The following is a 21,604-nucleotide window of genomic DNA, read 5'->3' as shown; positions in this document are numbered from 1 at the left end:
ACATGCTTGGTACTGTGCCTTTTGTCTTTTGAGATCAAAAATAAAAACCAAAAATGCACAAGATTTTCTGCCAGCATTCATAGGAAATTACACAAACACACACACACACACATACAAGCTGTATAGATAACAAAGAACCTAAATTTGAAAATAACAGTTAAAAATACATGAAAGCTTATAATTGTGATAAAACGTCCAGTTATAAAACATGTAAATAAGTCCTGGGGATGTAATTCAAGGCATGGTGATCAGAGTCAATAATACTGTATGGTATACTTGATAGTCGCTAAAAGAAGAGGTCCTAAAAGTTTTCATTACAAGAAACAAAAACTTGTAATTATATGCAGTGATGAATGTTAACTAAACCTACTGTGGTGATTATTTCACAATATATAAAGTATTGAATCACTATTTACAGGTCCACCTAAAACTAACATCATGTTATATGCCAATTATATCACAATTTAAAAAATACAAAAAAGAGAAGACAAAAAAAACCTGTACTCACACCATGAAGTGTTGGAGAATGAAAAAAAGAGACAATAGCAAAAGCTTAACGTATGCTCTTGAAATGCAATAATGGACATAAACTAAAGGAGACTGATGAAAAGACAAATTCTAGAGCCAGTTGCCTGCAGGGGACTGTTTTGTTTTTATAAAGGTGCTCTCTGTATTTATGATTGTTTTATTTGTGCCTATTTACAAAAATGCAATTGGTGGAAGAAAAAAAATTTGAAAAAGATCTGATATTCTGTCTTCCTAACAATAAAACTTCAGGAAGTCTGGGATTTAGAAGGATGACACTTCTGTAAGCCTGAACGAAAAAAATGAGAAAGTGCTCCCCTTTTTTCCTGCATCTTTGGGTCAGAAGCAAGACCCTCAGCCCTGTTTTACCTGAGAGGGAAGGAGAAGGTCACACGCTGACACCCCAGGCTGGGATGCATGTGGGCTCAGCACCTAACACGGGGCATATCCCAGGAGCAGAACCTGCAGGAATGGCCACTCCCTGGCCTGGCTGGGAGGGGTCCTGGTAAAGTTGTCAAGAAAGGGATATTCTTCTTCCTTAGAGCAGGACTTGCCCATGGGTTTCACACCAACTGTCTGTTCCAGCCGAAGCCATTTAAGAACTATAAGCACCAAGTGACTCCAGGAATCCAGACTTTTCCTGGACCTGACTGGAGACTTTCCTGACCAATGAACAAGGCGACGTGCCTTACTCACTGAGACCTATGCACTCCTGTCCTCTCCAGAGGTCCAGTCTTCAATCCTTAATTAGCGTAAGCCCATGAGCATCTTTCTAGCACTTACAAACCCCAGTCAGTCCCCCCTCAGCCAAGTGTCCATGTGTTTCTTCACTGCGGAGTCCTCGCCTGGGAAGTTCATCCCCCACATTGGTCTGTTAGCTCTGATGCTGCTTCTTTCCTATTTCCAGCCCAGTGGCTGCCTGTGTGATCCTACAGAAGAGAGGGCTTGCTTAGGGCCAAGAAGCGGGAGGAACAGGCTCCACTTTTGATCTGACCTACTACAGAATCTCTTCAAGAAGGAAAACTGGGGGGCGGCAGGGAGAGGGGACCACAAAATGAATGGCTTCTATGGTGGTTATTATATGACCAGAAAAGTCTCATGTGGATGGAAGATGCTGCTAGAGTTGATGCAGAAGGTAAGTTCCCTTCCTATTAAGCAACTTTTCATTTGTACACTTTTGGGTAAATAAAGATCCACAGAAGGAAATGGGTCTGCTCTCTCCTGCACCTTTTCTTCCTAAACCCTAAGGTGCTCAGCCCAGCTGTAGAGAAGAATCACCTAGGAGCATTCCTACACTGGGTATGGCCCAGGCCTTACCTCTGGAAATTCTGCCCTAGTTGCCTGTGACAGGGCTGTGTATCTGGAGGCTGTCAGTGTTTCCAGGAGTTCCAAGGCCCAGCCAGGATTGAGACTGCTGCTAAAGGAAATGGATTATGGTGGCTGAAATCTACAGTGGCTGAAATCAAAACCCTGTTATATGTGGGAAAGGTGATCAAACTTTTATTGAGAATGAGTGTTTTTAGACAACTGCTACCTGATAAGGCAGGGTAAGATTAGGGGCTGGGGCTTCCTAAGTGGCGCTAGAGGTAAAAAACCCACATGCCAATGCAGGAGACAAAAGAGACACAGGTGTGAGCCCTGAATCGGGAAGATCCCCTGGAGAAGGGAATGGCAACCCCACTCCAGTATTCTTGCCTGGAGAATTCCCATGGACAGAGGAGACTGGAGGGCTACAGTCCACAGGGTTGCAAAGAATCGGACACAACTGAAGCGACTAAATAACAACAACAAAGATTAGGGGCTAAATGTTTCTTAAGAGTAAGACACATGCCAAGAACATTTTAAACCATGCAACTAACAATGGTAGAACATGGTCTCAGCTTTCGTTTTTAGAAAGATTTTTTTTTTAAGCCCATTATCTCATAACAAGCTCAGAAGCCATGTGACAAGGCAGGTGAATGAAGAAACTGAGCTCCGAATGGTTAAGAGACCCACCCAGGGGTGAGCTTTTTAAGAGACTCCAAAATCCGGGCTGATGCAAATTCATCCCCAAGTCTCCAGGAAACCTTTGCTGGTTCATGCCCATGAGATCTGAAGATGAACAAGAAACCCAAAAGGATCATGTAAAATATGTTCTGCTTTGATACTACAAGTAGGACCTGAGAACTTATCCGAGGCTGATGAAGCAACTAATATGACCTAGGCCGAAGAATGATCCTCCTCTGTGTGCTGGGAAAGCGTGGCCCTTCCATGGGGCATGTTTTGGAAGGGGTGTGGGAGTGGGGAGTGAGGCAGGGGCACTCAGCCCAACAACAGCTGAGCACAGAGTCCAGCCCTGGTGCAGCCCACCTCCACTTGAGCTTGGGTTTTGACGCTCATTTGTAAAGGAAATGGATGGGCTGAAATGCCCAAGCCAACCTGCTTCCCATGCCCTCATTTTCAGTTTTCTCTAGCGGGAAACATGCCCACAGCACAGCTAGATCCACACTGATGAAATAGGTTCGAGACTCCTTTTTGACTCCTGGCTCAAGCCAACTTCTGAGACTGGGGGGCTCTCTGAGGAGATGGGACTACACAGCCCCCTTCTGTACTGACAAAGTGATTCACAAAGTAGATAACCATCTTTGGATAGAAGTCTTAACTGCAATAAAAAAAAAATCAAAAATCAAATAAAAAATCTTCTGTTTATGACAGTAACCTAAGAAGTCCTTTCTCAAGGAGATACCAATGCATAAAATGGTTGATTTATAGAAGTTAAATAAATAAACCTCTTCTGAGAGGTCATAAAACCTTACAGGAAATGGGGAACCTCTGTTGCATGAAAATTCCTAGCATAACTGTTTGTAGAAATATTAATGCAAACATTCTTGCCTGTCTGCTTATAAGACAGTGAAGTTGCTCGGTTGTGTCCGACTCTTTGGCACCCCGTGGACTGTAGCCCACCAGACTCCTCCGGCCATGGGATTTTCCAAGCAAGAGTACTGGAGTGGGTTGCCATTTCCTTTTCCAGGAGATCTTCCCAGACCCAGGGATCGAATCTGGGTCTCCCGCATTGCAGGCAGACACTTTACTGTCTGAGCTACTAGGGAAGCTCTGCTTATAAGAAAGAAAATTATCAATTGGGTTTATACAGCCAGTGCCTATGAAGTTGATTTATACTGAGAATCTAGCAAAGTTGGTCAAATTTAAAAATATCTCTGAGAGAATATGTATCTAAAAGTGAATACATTTAGCCATTAAAAAAAAAAAAAAGTGGGCAAGGGGCAGGGGGAGACAGGGGCATGGGATTAAGAGATACAAAGTACTATGTATAAAATTAATAAGCAACAGAATATATTGTGTAGCCCAGGGAAATATAGCCATTGTTTTGTAATAACTTTAAATGGAGTATAAGCTATAAAAATACTGAATTCAGGGATGACCCTGAGAGATGGGATGGGGAGGGAGGTGGGAGGGAGGGTCAGGATGGGGAACACATGTACACCCATGGCTGATTCATGTGAATGTAGGCAAAACCACCACAATATTGTAAAGTAATTAGCCTCCAATTAAAATAAAAAGAAAAAAAGTACTGAATCACTATGTTGTACACCTGAAAATGGACTTCCCTGGTGGCTTGGTGGTAAAGAATCCACCTGCCAATGCAGGAGACAAAAGACTTGGGTTAGATCCCTGGGTTGGGAAGATCCCCTGGAGGAGGAAATGGCAACCCGCTCTGGTATTCTTGCCTGGTAAATCCCATTGATAAAGGAGCCTGGCAGGCTAGTGAAGTCGCTCAGTCGTGTCCGACTCTTTGCGACCCCATGGACTGTAGCCTACCAGGCTTCTCCGTCCATGGGATTTTCCAGGCAAGAATACTGGAGTGGGTTGCCATTTCCTTCTCCAAGGCAGGCTAGTCTAGAGGGTCGTAAAGAGTTGGACATGATTTAGTGACTAGACAACAACACCGCCCAAAACTAATATAATATTGTAAGTCAACTTCAATTATAAAAAAAATACATAAAAGGTTAAAAAAAAAAGTGGGCTGCACTCAGATATTAGTGGAATTTCTGAAAATGAGGGTGTTTGCCCATTGGAGTTATGAGCTAGGGCTCCAGGTATATACTTTATAGGTCTCAAGGGTGTTCTGCCTTACCCCCTCCCCCACGTTCCTCTCAGGAAGTTCTGGTTGGCAAAGCCCTTGATGAGAAGTTTGTCCGTCTTCTTCCAACTCAGATTTGGCCAGGGGGTGGCTCAGGACTCAGACGGGCAAGTCCAGAGATGCATCCAGATCCTCAAAGACCCACACTGATAAGCATGCCACGGAGGCACAGAGAAGAGAAAGGAAAGAGAGCAGGGACGGCTGGAGTGGGAGATCCCACAGGTCAGCACAACTTCTAAACCCACATGAGTCACTTTCCCTTTCTGCCACTGCAGGAAATTAAATCCGTCTGTCGCCTCCACTTAGGTCAACCAAGCACTCACCCACAACCTCAGAGAGCCAAGGAATTCTCCATGGAGAGGGCATTTCTCTCCCATCCCGTGAAATAGCAGGCACGTCACTGTCCTTCAGCGTGCCCTCTGCAGACAGCCTGACATTGGGCTAAGGTTTTAGCAAATGTGTCCCATAGTACATAAAGAATATGTGCTTTGTTGCTATGTCCCTCTGGCCTCCGTAATTCTTGGTTCGTTTCCAAAACGACTGCAGAAGTCATCCTGGCCCCTGAAGTTTCGAAATCCCAGTCCACCAGGCCCGGTACAACAGGGAGGCTGAGCTGTCCCCTGGGGCCATCTGGCAGCCAGCTGACTTCCCCCACCCCGCAGCTTTGCGGTCATCTCTGCTTCCACTGAGGAGGGTGAGCAGGGGAGGGTCTGCAGCAGGGTTTAGATTTGATTCTGAGGAAAAGTGAGGAAGGTAAATCATGGAAAAGAAGGTGAACAGCATCTGAGTGGGAGCTGCCACTAGTGACCTCTTTGAAAATCACATGTGGCTGTCCCGAGCACTAGAAAATGGATTCCCAAAAACCCCAAGCCTAACACCAAATCTGTCTGACAACTCTTCACATGTACCTCAGGGTTAAAAGTAGATATTCCTGGCCCTGTCACTAGCAATGGACTAGTCATTCTTATAGAATTCTATGCTTTCCTTTTAGAAGTTTTAATATAGGTGTCCTTTACATTCAGACTAAGAGCATCAATTCATACAGGAGGCCAACCCTAATGAGCTGACTCTTCCTTCAATCTCTCCACAGCCTACGCTTCATGCCAGGTTAGGCAGCCCCGCTCCTGCACTCAAAACCCCCTTCTGAGTACTATTACCATCCTTTCAACACTCAGCTTTAATGACCTAGACTGTGAGCTCCTTGTTAGGGGGAGGAAGTCAGTATGACTCATTTTGAGTATCAAAAACCCAGTACAGTGACTAGTAAGCAGCAGAGGGTGGATTAAATGTTTGTTGAATGAATAAATGAAGTCATTTTTTTTTTTTTAGAAAGGTACAATTCTACAAGTGGCTAACAACCAAATGAATGCATGTGGCATTTTGTTCTACAAACGATTATCTTAGAGATTTAAGAAACAGACGATAAAATTTTGAGCTAGAATTTGAAAAGGAACATAAACACGGTGTCTTTTTTTTTTTTTTTTCCTAGACCAAGGAGATGTGATTAAAAATTAATCTTTTTTTAAAGGCTGGGAAGAATTTCATGATTTCAAGACCTGCTGATGGTGTTACAATGAATATCGATTTGGCCCAAATGAGAGTGTTTCCAGGGTAACAGCAGTTCTCAATCATGTCAAATTACAGTAGTTATCTCACTGGGTGTCAGTTTTCCTGGGAAGCTAATTGAAATTGAAAAATGATATCCTTAGGTCAAGGCTTGACTTGACTTTGGTTTCATGCAATTTGTCAGACCAAAAAAGAGAGAAGGAAAAAAAAAAAGAAGATCCTGGAAAATAACACAATGTCTAGATTCTGGAGAGAAGTCAGAGCTCATGCCATGAGTTCTGACCCTTGAGCCTCAAAACTGAGAGGATGGGTAGGAGTTCTAAGGGAGGATACCTGCGGTTCATCCGGGGTGTGCACGAGTAAAACGTGGCAAAATAGGAAGGGGGAGGCGCTGGAGGCACGAAGTCATCAGGGTCTGGGATGCGTCTGTGTTCCTCCACTTCTTCTGCAGAAATCTGGGATTCATCCTAATTAAACAGCATCTGTTAGTCAACAGCCTTCGCTACAAAGGCTCAGGGCGAAAGGCAACAGATGACACAAGAAGATCTCAGGGTGGGCTCAGCGGCGTCACCGAAAGGCTGCCACCTTGTATGGACTTACGACGCAGGATCTTCTGGCTGCAAAGATCTGGAGGTAGCGAAGGGCGGCTGCCACCAGGCAGACGGTGGTGGTCAGGGCATTCAAGGCACACAGGGTGAAAAGGACTTTCTGGAACCAGGAAACAATGATGCATCTGAGTATCTCAAAACTGATGACCAGAATGTAACATAAAAACTTTCAAAATATAATAACAACACCATCCTAGGAGGCCAATACTAATGTGAAAATGCATGTAAAGGACTTACATGGTGTTTGGCTCATGCTAGGTGCCAAACAAACGCTGGCTATTAATAAGACTGTCACACAACAGTGTGTACTTCTTAATTTTAAACGCTTATCTTAGAAGCTTCTTGTCCCGGGTAGACATGATATTACCGTATTTCTTTTTGCATCAGAATCCTGTCTGGAAACGTCTCTTCCAGGAAGGTACTGGATTTCCCTTCTAAAGTTGGTGTCCCCAGTGATAGTGAGTCCCAGCCTCCATGCTCCCGCAGCCTCCCACCAGGACAACATGCTCCTTCACTGGTGGCCACAGATTCTATTTCAGGCACCCCTGGCAGAGCTGCCCCGGGGAACCAACCAGGACAACACAGGGAGCAGGCCAGCCCGAGTGTAAACAGGGCTTCTCTCCTCTAAACACAGGCCTCAAAATAGCAGCAAAGCCAAATCCAAAAGTTTCTGTTGTTACAGTCCTGGCTTCTTAGTGGGGCTTCCCCCAAGCAAAGTCCTGGCTCAGAAAGTTTGGGGGTGACTCAGCTACCAAAAATCCAGAAGCCAAAGAAAGAAGGCCATTTTTACAGCCTCCATAAACTCCGAGAGCTGGCAGCTTCTCTTTGCTTAGAGATTCCTCTTCCCCATGAAAAATAAACCCAAAACTCAGATCTAAAAGAAGCCATAAAAAAAAAATAAAAAATAAAAATAAAAGAAGCCATCAGTGAGGGACCATCCAAAAGCTAGCATCTCAGGGTTTACCAACTGATCGTGTCACTCACTGGACTAACAGACCTTAAGTCAGGACATGATTTTTTATCCATTTCTCCAGTATTTCTTTTCAGCTGGTTTCATTTGTTTTTCATATCTTTGGCTTAGTATAGTTGCAGCCTATTAAACAAGAGGTAGTGTCTTGAATTTCTCCTTCATTTTTTGGCCAATACATCTCCTTAGCCTAAGTGTCTTACAACAGCAAGACTCAGTAGCCCACAAGGTTCATTTAGGTCAACAAAGGAGCATCAGAACGGTGACAAATGGGCATGCACTTCAGAGGTTCTGCTTAAACTACGTCATATATGTGTAGCCACATAGTGGGATGTTATGTGTGCATATGTGTATATGTATGTGTAGATTTATACACATACACATGTGTATGTATTTAGGCTCCTTTACCTTTTTTACTAGCTTATAATTCTGAACACAAATAAGCCATCTATTCATAACTTAAGAGGCAACAATACATAACCTGTGGTCCCTTTTGCTCTCAATTCTGTCTCTGGGTCACTGATAAGGAGTCACTCATATCTGCTTTTAGCAGCATTATTTGAAGGAGGTAACAGAAGAGGAATATTTCAGGGAGCTTTGCCTTCCTCGGGGTCTCTGTGGTGTGTTTACTGGCTGGGGGTGGAATCCATTCCAGATACCTTGAGGAGAAGGTGAACAGCACTACAAGGCTGAACCGGGAAGAGTTTCAAGGCATTTTCTTTGTCTGTGCATTTGGCTGGTTGAAATTCTTCACAACAGAAGCAAATCTTGCCTTCACCTAAGTCCACCTTAAGGGGAAAAGGCAGAACAGTAATTTAATTATTAAGTAAAAATACACAGGCCACACCATTGGAGCAGCAACATCACAGAATGAGTTATGGCTGGGTTCAGGGTCAGGAAATGTCTACAGCAGTCAGGATAGGTTAGGTATGCTGAAGTTAACAACCAGCCCCCAAATTTCAGTGGCTTCATCAACCAAGGTTATTTCTTGACTATGCTATATGTCCACTGCAGGTCAGCCGTGGGGTCAAGGGTGATGGAGCATCCACTATCTGAGGACTGAGGATCACTATGCTAGAGACATGGAGAGCACCTGATGAATTATACACTGACACTTATTAAAGCAGGGTTACAAGGTAAAAGGCAAGATGCTCAGTGAAATTTGAATTCAGATAAACAAATCATTCCTTAGAGCCAGTATGCCCCAAATATTGCACAAGTTAAGTTTACAGTAAAAAAAACAAAAACTATTAGCTGTTTATTTGAAAGTCAAATTTAACTGGGTGCCTTTAGATTTGCTACTTCTGGTCACCTTCGCTTAAATCTTTAGAAATGACACTCATTGCAAGAACTCAGTTTCATTTCCAAAACAAATCATATGGTTCTACTTACCCAAGAAGGCAAGAAAATTCAGTCTACTGTGTGCCTGGAATGAGCTCAGGGTCTGTGTGGTGAACAGTAGCCCTAAACCATGTAGGCTTAAAGAGATCTCTTAGTTCACATCTTTCATATGTTCACAGATTCTTGCACAAGTTGTGTGATATCTGAAGTGATAACATCACTGATGAGTAATCTCATGTATTTTTAGTGAGATGTTTTGCAAACTTTTGGTCACTTTTCCAAGTTTCTATTGAGTCAGGTTGGGAACATACTTATCAGCTGAACTGGGCTAATAAGACCCATAATTTGGGAGCAGAGTTGCATTTTTACTTACTCTGCAGCTTGAGCTGTTAAAGTTGGCTGTATCATTTTGGCTAAAAAGAAAGGCCACGCCTCTTTCATACTTGTTAAATTACAGAGGCAGTTTTGACTTCACTAGCTGCAAAATTTTTCAGGCATCTTTAAGAATGACCGAATGTCTACAATGTTTTAGTTCAGTTCAGTTCAGTTGCTCAGTCGTGTCCAACTTTTTGCGACCCCACGGACTGCAGCACGCCAGGCTTCCCTGTCTATCACCAACTCCCGGAGCTTGCTCAAAATTATGTCCATAGAGTCGGTGATGCCATCCAACCATCTCATCCTCTGCCGTCCCCTACTCCTTCCACCTTCAATCTTTCCCAGCATCAGGGTCTTTTCCAATGAGTCCATTCTTCGCATCAGGTGGCCAAAGTATTAGAGCTTCAGCTTCAGCATCAGTCCTTCGAATGAATATTCAGGACTGATCTCCTTTAGGATGGACTGGTTGGATCTCCTTGCAGTTCAAAGGACTCTCAAGAGTCTTCTCCAACACCACAGTTCAAAAGCATCAATTCTTTGGTGCTCAGCTTTCTTTATAGTCCAACTCTCACATCCATACATGACTACTGGAAAAATCATAGCTCTGACTAGATGGATCTCTGTTGGCAAAGTAATGTCTCTGCTTTTTAGTTACTTAACAGAAAACCATTTTAGTTACTTAACAGAAAAAAGTCTTTTTTATAATTAAGATTCTTACTGTCTAATCCTAGTGGCAAATTGCATGGTATTTTCCAAATTAGGAGGAAACTCATGCTGTGTGCTAAGTCACATCAGCTGTGTCTGACTCTGCAATCCCACGGACTACAGCCTGCCAGGCTCCACTGCCCTTGGGATTCTTCAGGCAAGCATACTGGAGTGGGTTGCCATGCCCTCCTCCAGGATATATTCCCCACCCAGGGACAGAACCAGTTTCTGTTACATCTCTTACACTGGCAGGCAGGTTCTTTACCACTAGCACCCCCTGGGAAGCCCAAGGAGGAAACTTAGTTCCTTCTAATGCAAGTTGACTAGGAAGCCAAGGGGAGAAATTTGTACCACTGGATTACAAATTTGGTTTGTTTTTCTTTTGGGCTGAAATCTACGTACACACACAAAATTTACATACACAAATCATAAGCATACCATTCAAGGAACTTTGAGTCATGCGGTTATACCTCTGTAACCCAAACACTTAATAACATACAGAAGATCCTATCACCAGAGAAAATCCTTCATGCCCCTTCCCCACTGATCCGTGCCCACACCCTCCTAAAAGCAACCACTGCTTGGATATTTTTTATATTTAGATTAGTTTTGTCTCGGGAACTTCCCTGGTGGTCCAGTGGTTAAGAGTGCACACTTTCACTACAGGGGGTGTGGGTTCAATCCCTGGTCGGGGAACCAAATCTCCACATGCCGCAAAGTGCAGCAGAGAGAGAGAGAGAGATCAGCTTTGCCTCTTCTACAACTCCATGGGTCCTAGAACACTTTTTATTCCTTGCCCTTAAATCATATTGAAAGGGAGGCCTTACTGTATTAAACACTGATGCTGATTTTGATATAAGTTCTGCCTCTGATAAAAAAAAAAATTACAACTAAAGTTACCTCCATGGACTCCATAATGTATCAGTTCACAGCCACTTGGCATCTGTCTTTTCCTGGTTTATCCACAGAGATTGTTACCTCAGCAACGTCCCCACACCTAGATCCACAACTCCACACACAAAGGCACAAAGCTGTTCGTATTTGAATTTTTCTTTCATTGTCTCACAGTTTTGAAGGTACATCCTGCTGTCAATATCTATAAGAGAGTCTTCCTTTTAAAGGAAAATTACTGTGGCCATTCACACAGGATTTCCCTCGGCAGGTGGGAACTATTCTTTCCCCTCAGGGATGGCTGACTTTCTCTTGGCCCTCTTCCACAGTTAATAATATCCTTACACCAGGCTAAATTCAGAAGGTAAGTATTACTCCCAATGGGCTTCCTCCTTGAAAGTCTCTGGCTGAGAACTTCCTCTTTTAATACTAACAGCATAATTTAGTATAACAAAGCAGCAGCTAATAGAGATTATTCATTCTTCTCACATCTCCATTCTGTTCGTGTACACAAGACCCTCCCTCCCCAAGCAGGAACCAAGCTCATGTTTCTCAACGGGTCACAGTGCAATTTCCATTAATTATAGCTATGTAAGCCTCAAGATCTTACCTAGTTTACTTCCCTCAGGTAACATTAGGTGTCATCTTACAAAGTACTCCCTTCCTACAAGAGTCCATTCTTGACCCAAGGCTTTATATTAAGAGGCAAACCAGTCCTGTGTGGGCTGTACAGATGCTTGCGTAATTCACACAACCCTGGACATGCAAATATACAGAAACCTCAGCTTTCTGAAACTTCTGGGGTGAGCCAGTTTGGATGGCAGAATTTTTCCAGATAAGTGAGAATTAATTCCTTTAAATAAGAGAGAGTATCTGAAAGTTAATCACTATTCAAACAACAGTGAATATCTATCACCTTGCCCAGTGAATACAGGAAAGCCCTTAGGCTCCGTACAAAATGGTTCTAGGCAACCATGCATTTTGTGTTCCTTGTCCCTCCTGTTTTTAATCCTTTTCCTGCCTTCTTAATCCCATCTCTGTGCAATATTTCTGAAAATCTATTCGAACTTCTCTTCCATCTCTTTAAGAATCTGTAAATCCATGGCTGATTCATGTCAGTGTATGACAAAAACCACTACAATATTGTAAAGTAATTAGCCTCCAACTAATAAAAATAAATGGAAAAAAAAAAGAATCTCCCCATTCTTAAATGAAAACCATCCATCTTTCACACTTTCTATAAGTATTTACCTTCGACAGCAACAATCATATGTGATGCCTCCTCTTCATCTGATGACATCCAACAATCCTAAAATGGACTGGTGCAACACTTTGGGCCTTAACTGTGGACATAATGTGACTTTTAACTTGGCAGATTGTTCTGCTTTTGCTGTTTGCTGCCTGTATCTGTAACTGTGTGACTGGATTTGTTTCTAGCCGCGTGAAGGCTTTTAAGTTACAAATGGTTGCTCAAACTCCTGCCACTGTGGCAGCTTCCTCCAGCTACTACTTGGGGCTCCTGGATCAGAGACCCTCAATATGAGGGTTAGGAGAATACGTTGCCTCAACGAGTTAGGGACGATGTACCTTTCCCTAGACAACACAATTCTCCTAAAAGGAAAGGGGGGAATGAGAGGGTAACAGGCAGGAAGGCTGCTGCTGCTGCTAAGTCGCCATCAGACTCTGTGCGACCCCATAGACAGCAGCCCACCAGGCTTTGCCATCCATGGTAGGAAGGCTAGGGGTCTCCAAATGGAGGAAATAGGCTGCAAGTGTCAGACATCTTTTCTCTCTCTCTTAAGTGGCAGGAGGAAACAAACTACAAGCGTCAGATTTTTGGCTTCCCTGATAGCTCAGTTGGTAAAGAATCCCCCTGCCATGCAGGAGACCCTGGTTCAATTCCTAGGTTGGAAAGATCCCCTGGAGAAGGGATAGGCTACCCACTCCAGTATTCTGGCCTGGAGAATTCCATGGACTTAGTTCATGGGGTCACAAAGAGTCGGACACAACTGAGCAACTTTAAATATAAAAAGAGAAGATCTTCTTCCTCCCATCATCCATCAGTACTACAGTTCTCTACCCTAGCTGCATATTAGAATTTTCTGTAAAGTTTTCCCCAAAATGCTGGTACCACCTCTATCAATCAGGGAACTGCAACTAAAGTAACAATGAGATCTGGACTCAGTCCCATCAGACTGGTAAAAATTAGAGTAACATGTTGTAGGTGGAGGGTTACTGGTAGAGAAGTAAGTTAAAGCCCTTTAATAAAGGAACTGTCCATACATTTTAAATTAAATATACTTATTCCCCATCTACTTTGGAAAACCATTTAGCAGTTCTTACAAAGTTAGACATACATTTACCACACAGCCCAACAATTCTACATCTGTGTGTTTACTCAAGAAAAATGAAAACAGATTGACCAAGAAAAACTACACAGAAATGTTCACAACAGCTTTGTTCATAATACCCCCAAACTGGAAACAACCCAATTATCAGCTGAACTGATAAAACAAGTTATGGTATTTTTATAGCATGAAGTATTGCCCTGGTTAAAAAAAATAAAGAGTACCTCCCAGAGTAATGGAAATAAAAGCAAAAATAAACAAACAGGACCTAATTAAACTTAAAAGCTTTTGCACAACGAAGGAAACTATAAGCAAGGTGAAAAGACAGCCTTCAGAATGGGAGAAAATAATAGCAAATGAAGCAACTGACTAAGAATTAATCTCAAAAATATACAAGCAGCTCCTGCAGCTCAATTCCAGAAAAATAAATCAATTCCAATCAAAAAATGGGCCAAAGAATTAGACAGACATTTCTCCAAAGAAGACATACAGATGGCTAAAAAACACATGAAAAGATGCTCAACATCACTCATTATCAGAGAAATGCAAATCAAAACCACAATGAGGTACCATCTCACACCAGTCAGAATGGCTGCTATCCAAAAGTCTACAAACAATAAATGCTGGAGAGGGTGTGGAGAAAAGGGAACCCTCTTACACTGTTGGTGGGAATGCAAACTAGTACAGCCACTATGGAGAACAGTGTGGAGATTCCTTAAAAAAAATGGAAATAGCACTGCCATATGACCCAGCAATCCCACTGCTGGGCATACATACCGAGGAAACCAGAACTGAAAGAGACATGTGTACCCCAATGTTCATCGCAGCACTGTTTATAATAGCCAGGACATGGAAGCAACCTAGATGTCCATCGGCAGACGAGTGGATAAGAAAGCTGTGGTACACATACACCATGGAATATTACTCAGCCATTAAAAAGAATGCATTTGAAACAGTTCTAATGAGGTGGATGAAACTGTAGCCTATTATACAGAGTGAAGTAAGCCAGAAAGATAAACACCAATACAGTATACTAACGCATATATATGGAATTTAGAAAGATGATAATGATGACTCTATATGTGAGACAGCAAGAGACACAGATGTAAAGAACAGTCTTTTGGACTCTGTGGGAGAGGGCAAGGGTGGGATGATTTGAGAGGGTAGCATTGAAACGTGTATATTATCATATGTGAAGTGGATTGTCGGTCCAGGTTTGATGCATGAGACAGGGGGCTCAGGGCTGGTGCACTGGATGACCCTAAGCGATGGGATGGGGAGGGAGGTGGGAGGGGGGTTCAGGATGGGGACACATGTACACCCACGGCTGATGCATGTCAATGTATGGCAAAAGCCACTACAATATTGTAAAGTAATTAGCCTCCAATTAAAATAAATAAATTTTTTTAAAAAAGCAAACAACTGATATGACCCTAAAACATGGATAAATCTCAAAAACATCATGCTGACTTAAATAGGTCGGATACAAAACAATACACATACCACATGCCTCCACTTGTGTGAAGTTCAAGAACAGGCAAAACTAATCTATGGTGAACGAAACTGGAACAGTTTGCTTATGAGAAAGTTGAAATTGGCTGAAAGGAGACAGCAAAGAACTTTCTGAAGTAATGAAAATGCTTCATATCTTGTCTGAACAGGAGTGTATTTGTCATGATGAATATACACACTGGTCAAAACTTGATGAACTGTGCACTTGAGACCTGGTCATTTAACTGTTGGCAAATTTTATCCTAATTTTTTTTTAAAAAAGAATAAAATCATTAAATGGCAGAATGAGCTATAAAAAGATCAGACAAACAGAAGAACAATCCCTGTCCTGGGAGACTAGCCCACTTAGGTCAACAGCTCCCGTGGGGATATGCAGAGTGGTATTCATAGCAGCATTGCTTTTAAAGGCCAAAACCCAAACCACAGCAGACAACAAGAAAACAGAGAACTGAGCTGCTCAAAGGGGAAGAAAAAGATGTTAGAGCTGTACCTCATGTAATTTTAAGTCAGAGAAACAATATACAGGTAAGTGGATACAACAGATTCCATTTTTGAAAAATAAGTCATGACAAACCTAGATAGCATATTAAAAAGCAGAGACATTACTTTGCCAACAAAGGTCCAAATAGTCAAAGCTATGATTTTTCCAGCAGTCATGTATGGATGTGAGAGTTGGACCATAAAGAAGGATGAGTGCTGAAGAATCAATGCTTTTGAACTGTGGTGTTGGAGAAGACTCTTGAGAGTCCCTTGAACTGCAAGGAGATCAAACCAGTCTATCCTAAAGGAAATCAGTCTTGAATATTCATTGGAAGGACCAATGCTGAAGGTGAAGCTCCAATACTTGAGCTACCTGAAGCAAAGAGCTGACTCACTGGAAAAAACCCTGATGCTGGGAAGGATTGAAGGCAGGAGAAGGGGACGACAGGATGAGATTGTTGGATGGCATCACCGACTCAATGGACATGAGTTTGAATAAGCTCCAGGAGATGGTGTAGGACAGGGAAGCCTGGCGTGCTGCGGTCCATTGAGTCACAAAGAGTTGGATATGCCTGAGCGACTGAACAACAACAAAGCCCCAACCCAGACACATCTATGCAAGGTTACATAAGCGTGAGAACATGAAAGGAAACCCCCCAGCTTATTACTGTGGATTTGGAATGACATGTGGGTGGTGAGGCAAAGAGGGAAGGAAAACATCCCTTTCTCAGAAAGATCCCACTTGTCAAACAGGCTCCCTAACGAAAACCAACTATAATACGGTCCTGTTGATGAATGTTTTTATTCATAAAGACACACAAAGAAAGCATCAAATGATTAATTATGATATCCCAGAATACTGAGGTTTCAAATGATTTTTAAGTTCCATCCCACACTTTTATGGATTGTCCAATTTTTACAATCATATAATCAGAAACAATCTCAGAGTTGGTTTTGTGATAGTGGAAAATTTTTTTAATTAAAAATACACTTAAAAGCTTAAAACAAAAATACTGATGTCCAGGCCCCCACTTCAGGGCAACTGAGAATATATGGGTATAGGGCCCAAGCTTGGATGTTCTTTTAAAAAAGTTCCCCAAGTGATTCTAATAGCAGTCAAGGTAGAGAACCACAGAATTTCTCATCAGAAAAGTCAACTGTGTGGACCTTTACATCTTACAATTTGGCTTCCGTTTGTTCCAGAGCCCCCAGTGATCTACCGCTTGGGCTAACTTCTGACCACTGCACTCGGAATCCTCTCCTCTCCTGGCTTCAACTCACTCCCTCTACTTATTATCGTTCAGGGCAGATCTCAAACACCTATGTTCCAGATATCCTTTTCCCATCTTCCAAGACCTTCTTCTTTTGCAGCCCCAGAACACCATGTCTGACTCTCATGACTGCATGCAGTCTCCCTGGCTTTGCATTTGGGCGTTTATTCATTCCCTCCACACACACTAATCAAGCACTTGCCGCAGTGACCCCACTCCTCGTGCTATGTGATAAACTTCTAGGTCAGAAATGATGTCTGACTTTTCTTTCCACTCTCTGCCGTCTCTAGTATGGTGTCTTGCATAGAAGAAATGCTATTCTTCTGTTGAATTATCTTTCAATGTATTATGACTTCTCACTTCTGTCCTGCGTCTGTTCTCTTTGTCCCTTCCAATTTTCTGTGTGATTAGTGACAGGGAGACCAAGCCTTGTTTAAACATTTTTTCTGGGAACTCTGTGTATATAAAGAAGCGTGTGAGGAGGTGCTGTTGAAAACTACCCAGAAGATGGAGAGCCAGACACTGTCCTCGGGGAGATTCCAGAACAGGAGACGAGAGAAGACAAGTATATGAACACCTTTAGCCCAAAAAAGAAAAAGAGAAATGTTTCAGAGATGAACAGACAGGAATTCTGGAAGATTATCTTCTCTGAGGATCAGGGACTACTTCCTTAAAAAGATAACCATTGAATGAGGTGTTAAAAGGCTGATCCTATTTGGATGAACAGGGAAGTAAGGGACAGGGAATGGTCAGGGGAGAGAGGCATTGTCAGGAACAGGAAAGTAGGGCAGAAACCTAGGTGGCCTGTGGGCTTGGGCTTGATCACGGTGGGAAAGAGGGGAAACGGCAAGTCATAAGCATCTGCCTACAATGCGTGTGGCCTGGGTTCAATCCCTGGGTCGGGAAGATCCCCTGAAGGAAATGGCAATCCACTCTAGTACTCTTGCCTGGAAAATCCCATGGACAGAGGAGCCTGATAGGCTACTGTCCATGGGGTCACAAAGAGTCGGACATGACTAAGTGACTTCACTTTCACTTTTCAAACATCAGGCAACACTGTAAGCCTGTGCTTCCAAAACTTAAGGTTATTAAGCAACAAAATGACAAAAACTTTTTAAAACTGTGAAGGGTTGTTAAGAGCAACAAGTTTTTACTGAGTCCCCGAGGAATCTTCCCATCTGGGGAAATCATGAGCTTCCTGCAAGGATTCCATCAGAGCGTTGTAAGAAACGCCTTCTTCACTTGCATCCTGCTGGTTCTGACTGGGTGAGAATGCCATGAAACCAAGTTCCAAATAGATGAGGTTTCCTATAACTTGTAGAGTCCACTTTTTTGGGGAGAGGGGACATGTCATCAGACATGCTGAATCTTAAGTTTCCTGACCTGTGCTCCCCACATTGGGAGCATGGAGTCTTAACCACTGTATGGTCAGGGAATTCCCAGGAGTCTATTTCTTTTGCTTTTTGCCACAGGGAGATATTTGTGATGGAAAAGTCCTCTTAAAAAGTTCAGAGATGGCCAGAAATTTTACTTCTGGGCACATACTCCAGAGAATTGACCCATTTCCATGATAGCATTGTTTACAATAGCCAAAAGGTAGAAAGAATCCTAGTGTCCTCCAATGGATGAAGGATAAACAAACCGTGACCTCTGCATACAGTGAAATATTTATTATTCAGCCTTAAAAAGAAAGGAAATTCTGACACATACTACAACATGCAGATGTATTGAGGGTGTTATACTAAGTGAAATAAACAATTACTAAAAGACAAATACTGGATGATCCCACTTATATCAGACAACCAGAGCAGTCAAACCCATAGCATCATAAAGTAGAAGAGTGGTTGGCAGAGACCAGAGAGAAGAGGGAATGGAGAGTAGCAGTCTGAAATATATAGTGTTGGATTTCCCTGGTGGTCAAGAACCCGCCTGCCATGCAAGGGACATGGGTTTGATCCCTAGTCCAGGAAGATTCTACATGGAGTGGGGTAACTGCGCCTGTGTGCAACAAGAGAAGCCACCGCAATGAGAAGCCCACTCACTACAACTAGAGAGGAGCCCCTGCCCTCTGCGACTGGAGAAAGCCTGTGTGCAGCAATGAGGCCCAGTGCAGCCACAAATAAATAAATAAATAATTCTTTAAATAAAATAAAATGTATAATGTCAGCTTTGCAAGATGGAAAGAGTTCTAAAGACTGGCTGCACAACGAAGTGAAGGTATTTAACACCAGTGAATGGTTAAGATGGTATATTTTATGCTATGTATATTTTCCCACAATTAAAAATTAGAAAAAAAAAATTGGGATAGTACAGGTTCACAACCTCTTATCTATGATTCTGAAATCCCCAAAGCTCTGGACACCAAAAATTTTGATTACAGTCTGCTGTCTCCCGATTCCACTGAGGTGTTAAAGAATAAAAAACAGTCTATGTGTCACATTTATCTTCTAAAAATGGGAAATACTCTGAATGCTCAAAGGCCTCCAGAAGTTTCAGATAAAGGACTGCTAACCTGAATTCTGATAATATCCATCTTTCCTCTTTAGACAAGAACAGATAGATACTGATTGTGGACAACTGATCCATCTATTCACTGACTAATGATGCATTATATTGCTGTGGTTTGGGGGTTCTACTGGCTGGTCCCTGCTTCAGAAAAACTAATCAACAATCTGAGTACAATAATAAGCAGTTAGTTCTTTATTTTGTTTTCCCACTTCCTTTTACCGACTTCAGGTCTCATTTTAGGACACTGCGTGGTCCTGTGTCCAGCCTCACACTGGCACCCAAGAATGCTGGGCAGGCCACGGTTGGCACAAGCACGAAGTGATGTTTCAGGACAGCTTACCAGATCACACCTGGGCACACTGGACACAAACTGAGCACCCTGGCAGCCAAGAATAAATCCGGCTAAATTCAGGAGGACACACACCACAGACAGCAGTACAAAGAGATTCACCTGAAACAGCAAGAAAAGGGGCAGTTAGAGAAAAGATGACGGCTACATTCAGAGATAGATTTTTTCTAAGTAAAAAGACTCATTCTTTTCCTAGAGAAAACAAAGAAAAGTTAGAATCATGTTTTTAATGGACAAACTCCTCCCCCCAACTTTTTAGAATGCTTTAAATTGTGCTGAGGAATGTCACTGACCCTGAAGTCTTCTCAATTTCAAGTCCCTATTTTTCTTCCTCTTTGCAAATAGAGTCCTGACTTTTAGCTGTACATGACATTAAGCCATGGCTATTTCCTCCTTGAGCCACTGTTATTTCTTCCAAATTTTACAGGATCATGGTAATTGGATAAGTGGAGAATTCTAGAACATAAGTGGAACCCAGGAAAATCAAGGAGTTCAGAGCCATTATCAGCCAGAAATCATACTATATGTATAAAATATAAAATAAAGGTGAGTCTTTTTTTTCAGTTCCAAACACCACTGGTACTAAAGAAAGGGCATGCAACAATCTTCCAAATACTCAGCTCCAAAGTTAAATATTACAAATACTATGCTAAATGATTAAGAACTGACAGAAATCAATCAAGAAGCCAGTATCTACTTAGCACAAATCAGAAACTACAAAGGATTTTTCAACCTGATTCTTCAAACATATTTGCAAAAGACTGAAAACCTAAAAGATTTCAGATTTTCAGTCTTTTGCAAATATGAAAGATTGGAACTAATGATTATCAGTTTTAGAAGCAAGCATCATTTCAGGGAGTTAATATGTCAGGACTGGCTGGTAAATGAGTTAACATGTGAAGTCTAGAAAAAGCTCTTTCCTTACTACTGGTATTTCAAGAAGCTTGAAAGTATCTCCCAGACCCAACTTATGAGTCAATATTTAATATTACATGATGTCCCTTTTCTTAAGAGGAATTCTTCCTTCCTCTCCAAGAGGAGTTTAAGGACTGTAAACACCAACTGACTCCAAGAATCCAGACCCTTCCTGAACCTGACTAAAGACTCTTTCTTGACTGATGAACAAGGAGACTTGTTTTTCACCAAGTCTGGCTTCTGCTTCTCTCCTTTTTTTGTTAAGTGGTAAAAGGATTATGCGCCCTTGTCACCAAATCTTGGGGAAAATGCTAAAAGTGGCCTCTGTGTTGCCATTTCCCAGGCCAGATTCCTCCCTGTCTGTAAACTTGACTTGCACTGTGTTCCCATGCAAGAGCCCCCCTTTTTACTGTCATCCCTGATCATGCCTAAGCTTTTTGGGAAATGAGAATTCATAACTGGCAAAAAACAGGACATGGTCTTCTTACATGGGTTTCTTCCATGTCCTGGCAGTTGCTACTCAAAGAGACCTAACACACCTGGAATCTTCACACCCAACAACACAATTATTGTTACTATGGGAAATCTTGAACTTGCCTTTGGAAAGTTTCTTTTAATGAATATTAGATGACTTGAAAAGAAAACATAGCTATAATCCTTATACCCACCAGCCCACCACTAATCTTCATAACTGAAAATTAGCAGCATCAGATATAGAATGGGTGAGAGTCTATTACCCAACACTGGACCTCAAATCTCTTCATTAGAATCTTAAATCCTGCTCATCAAAAGACATCAGTAAGAAATCAATAGGCAAGGCACACACTGGGAGAAAATATTTCATGCCTATATTGAATAAAGAACCTATGTTTAGAACATACAAATAACTCCCCAACTCAATAATAAAAAGACAAATAACTCAATTTAAGAAATCAGGCAAAAGACTTGAACAGAGATGTCACAAAAGAAGATATATGAATAGCCAAGGAGCAGATGAAAAAGTGCTCAACAACATTAGTCATCACTGAATGCAAATTAAAACCACAGTGGGATTACCTCACACCAACTAGAATGGTTAAAATTGAAGACTGACAAGAGCAAG

General features: G+C 42.1%; 1 protein-coding gene across 1 annotated transcript in view; it reads right to left on the bottom strand.

Annotated features, from left to right (window-relative positions):
* ENTREP1 (endosomal transmembrane epsin interactor 1) overlaps nt 1–21,604 on the bottom strand; it is a 70,939-nt gene that overhangs the window by 9,904 nt on the left and 39,431 nt on the right. Inside the window, exons 3-6 of the mRNA XM_061132453.1 lie at nt 19,579–19,689; nt 8,467–8,595; nt 6,833–6,940; nt 6,566–6,699 (exon numbers count right to left, since the gene is read on the bottom strand). Of these exons, the coding sequence (XP_060988436.1) occupies nt 6,566–6,699; nt 6,833–6,940; nt 8,467–8,595; nt 19,579–19,689 (482 nt within the window). The remainder of the gene's footprint in view (nt 1–6,565; nt 6,700–6,832; nt 6,941–8,466; nt 8,596–19,578; nt 19,690–21,604) is intronic.

Source organism: Dama dama, chromosome 29 (assembly GCF_033118175.1).
Source record: "Dama dama isolate Ldn47 chromosome 29, ASM3311817v1, whole genome shotgun sequence".
Classification (NCBI taxonomy): Eukaryota; Metazoa; Chordata; class Mammalia; order Artiodactyla; family Cervidae; genus Dama; species Dama dama.
This window is presented reverse-complemented; position numbering and strand designations above follow the sequence as displayed.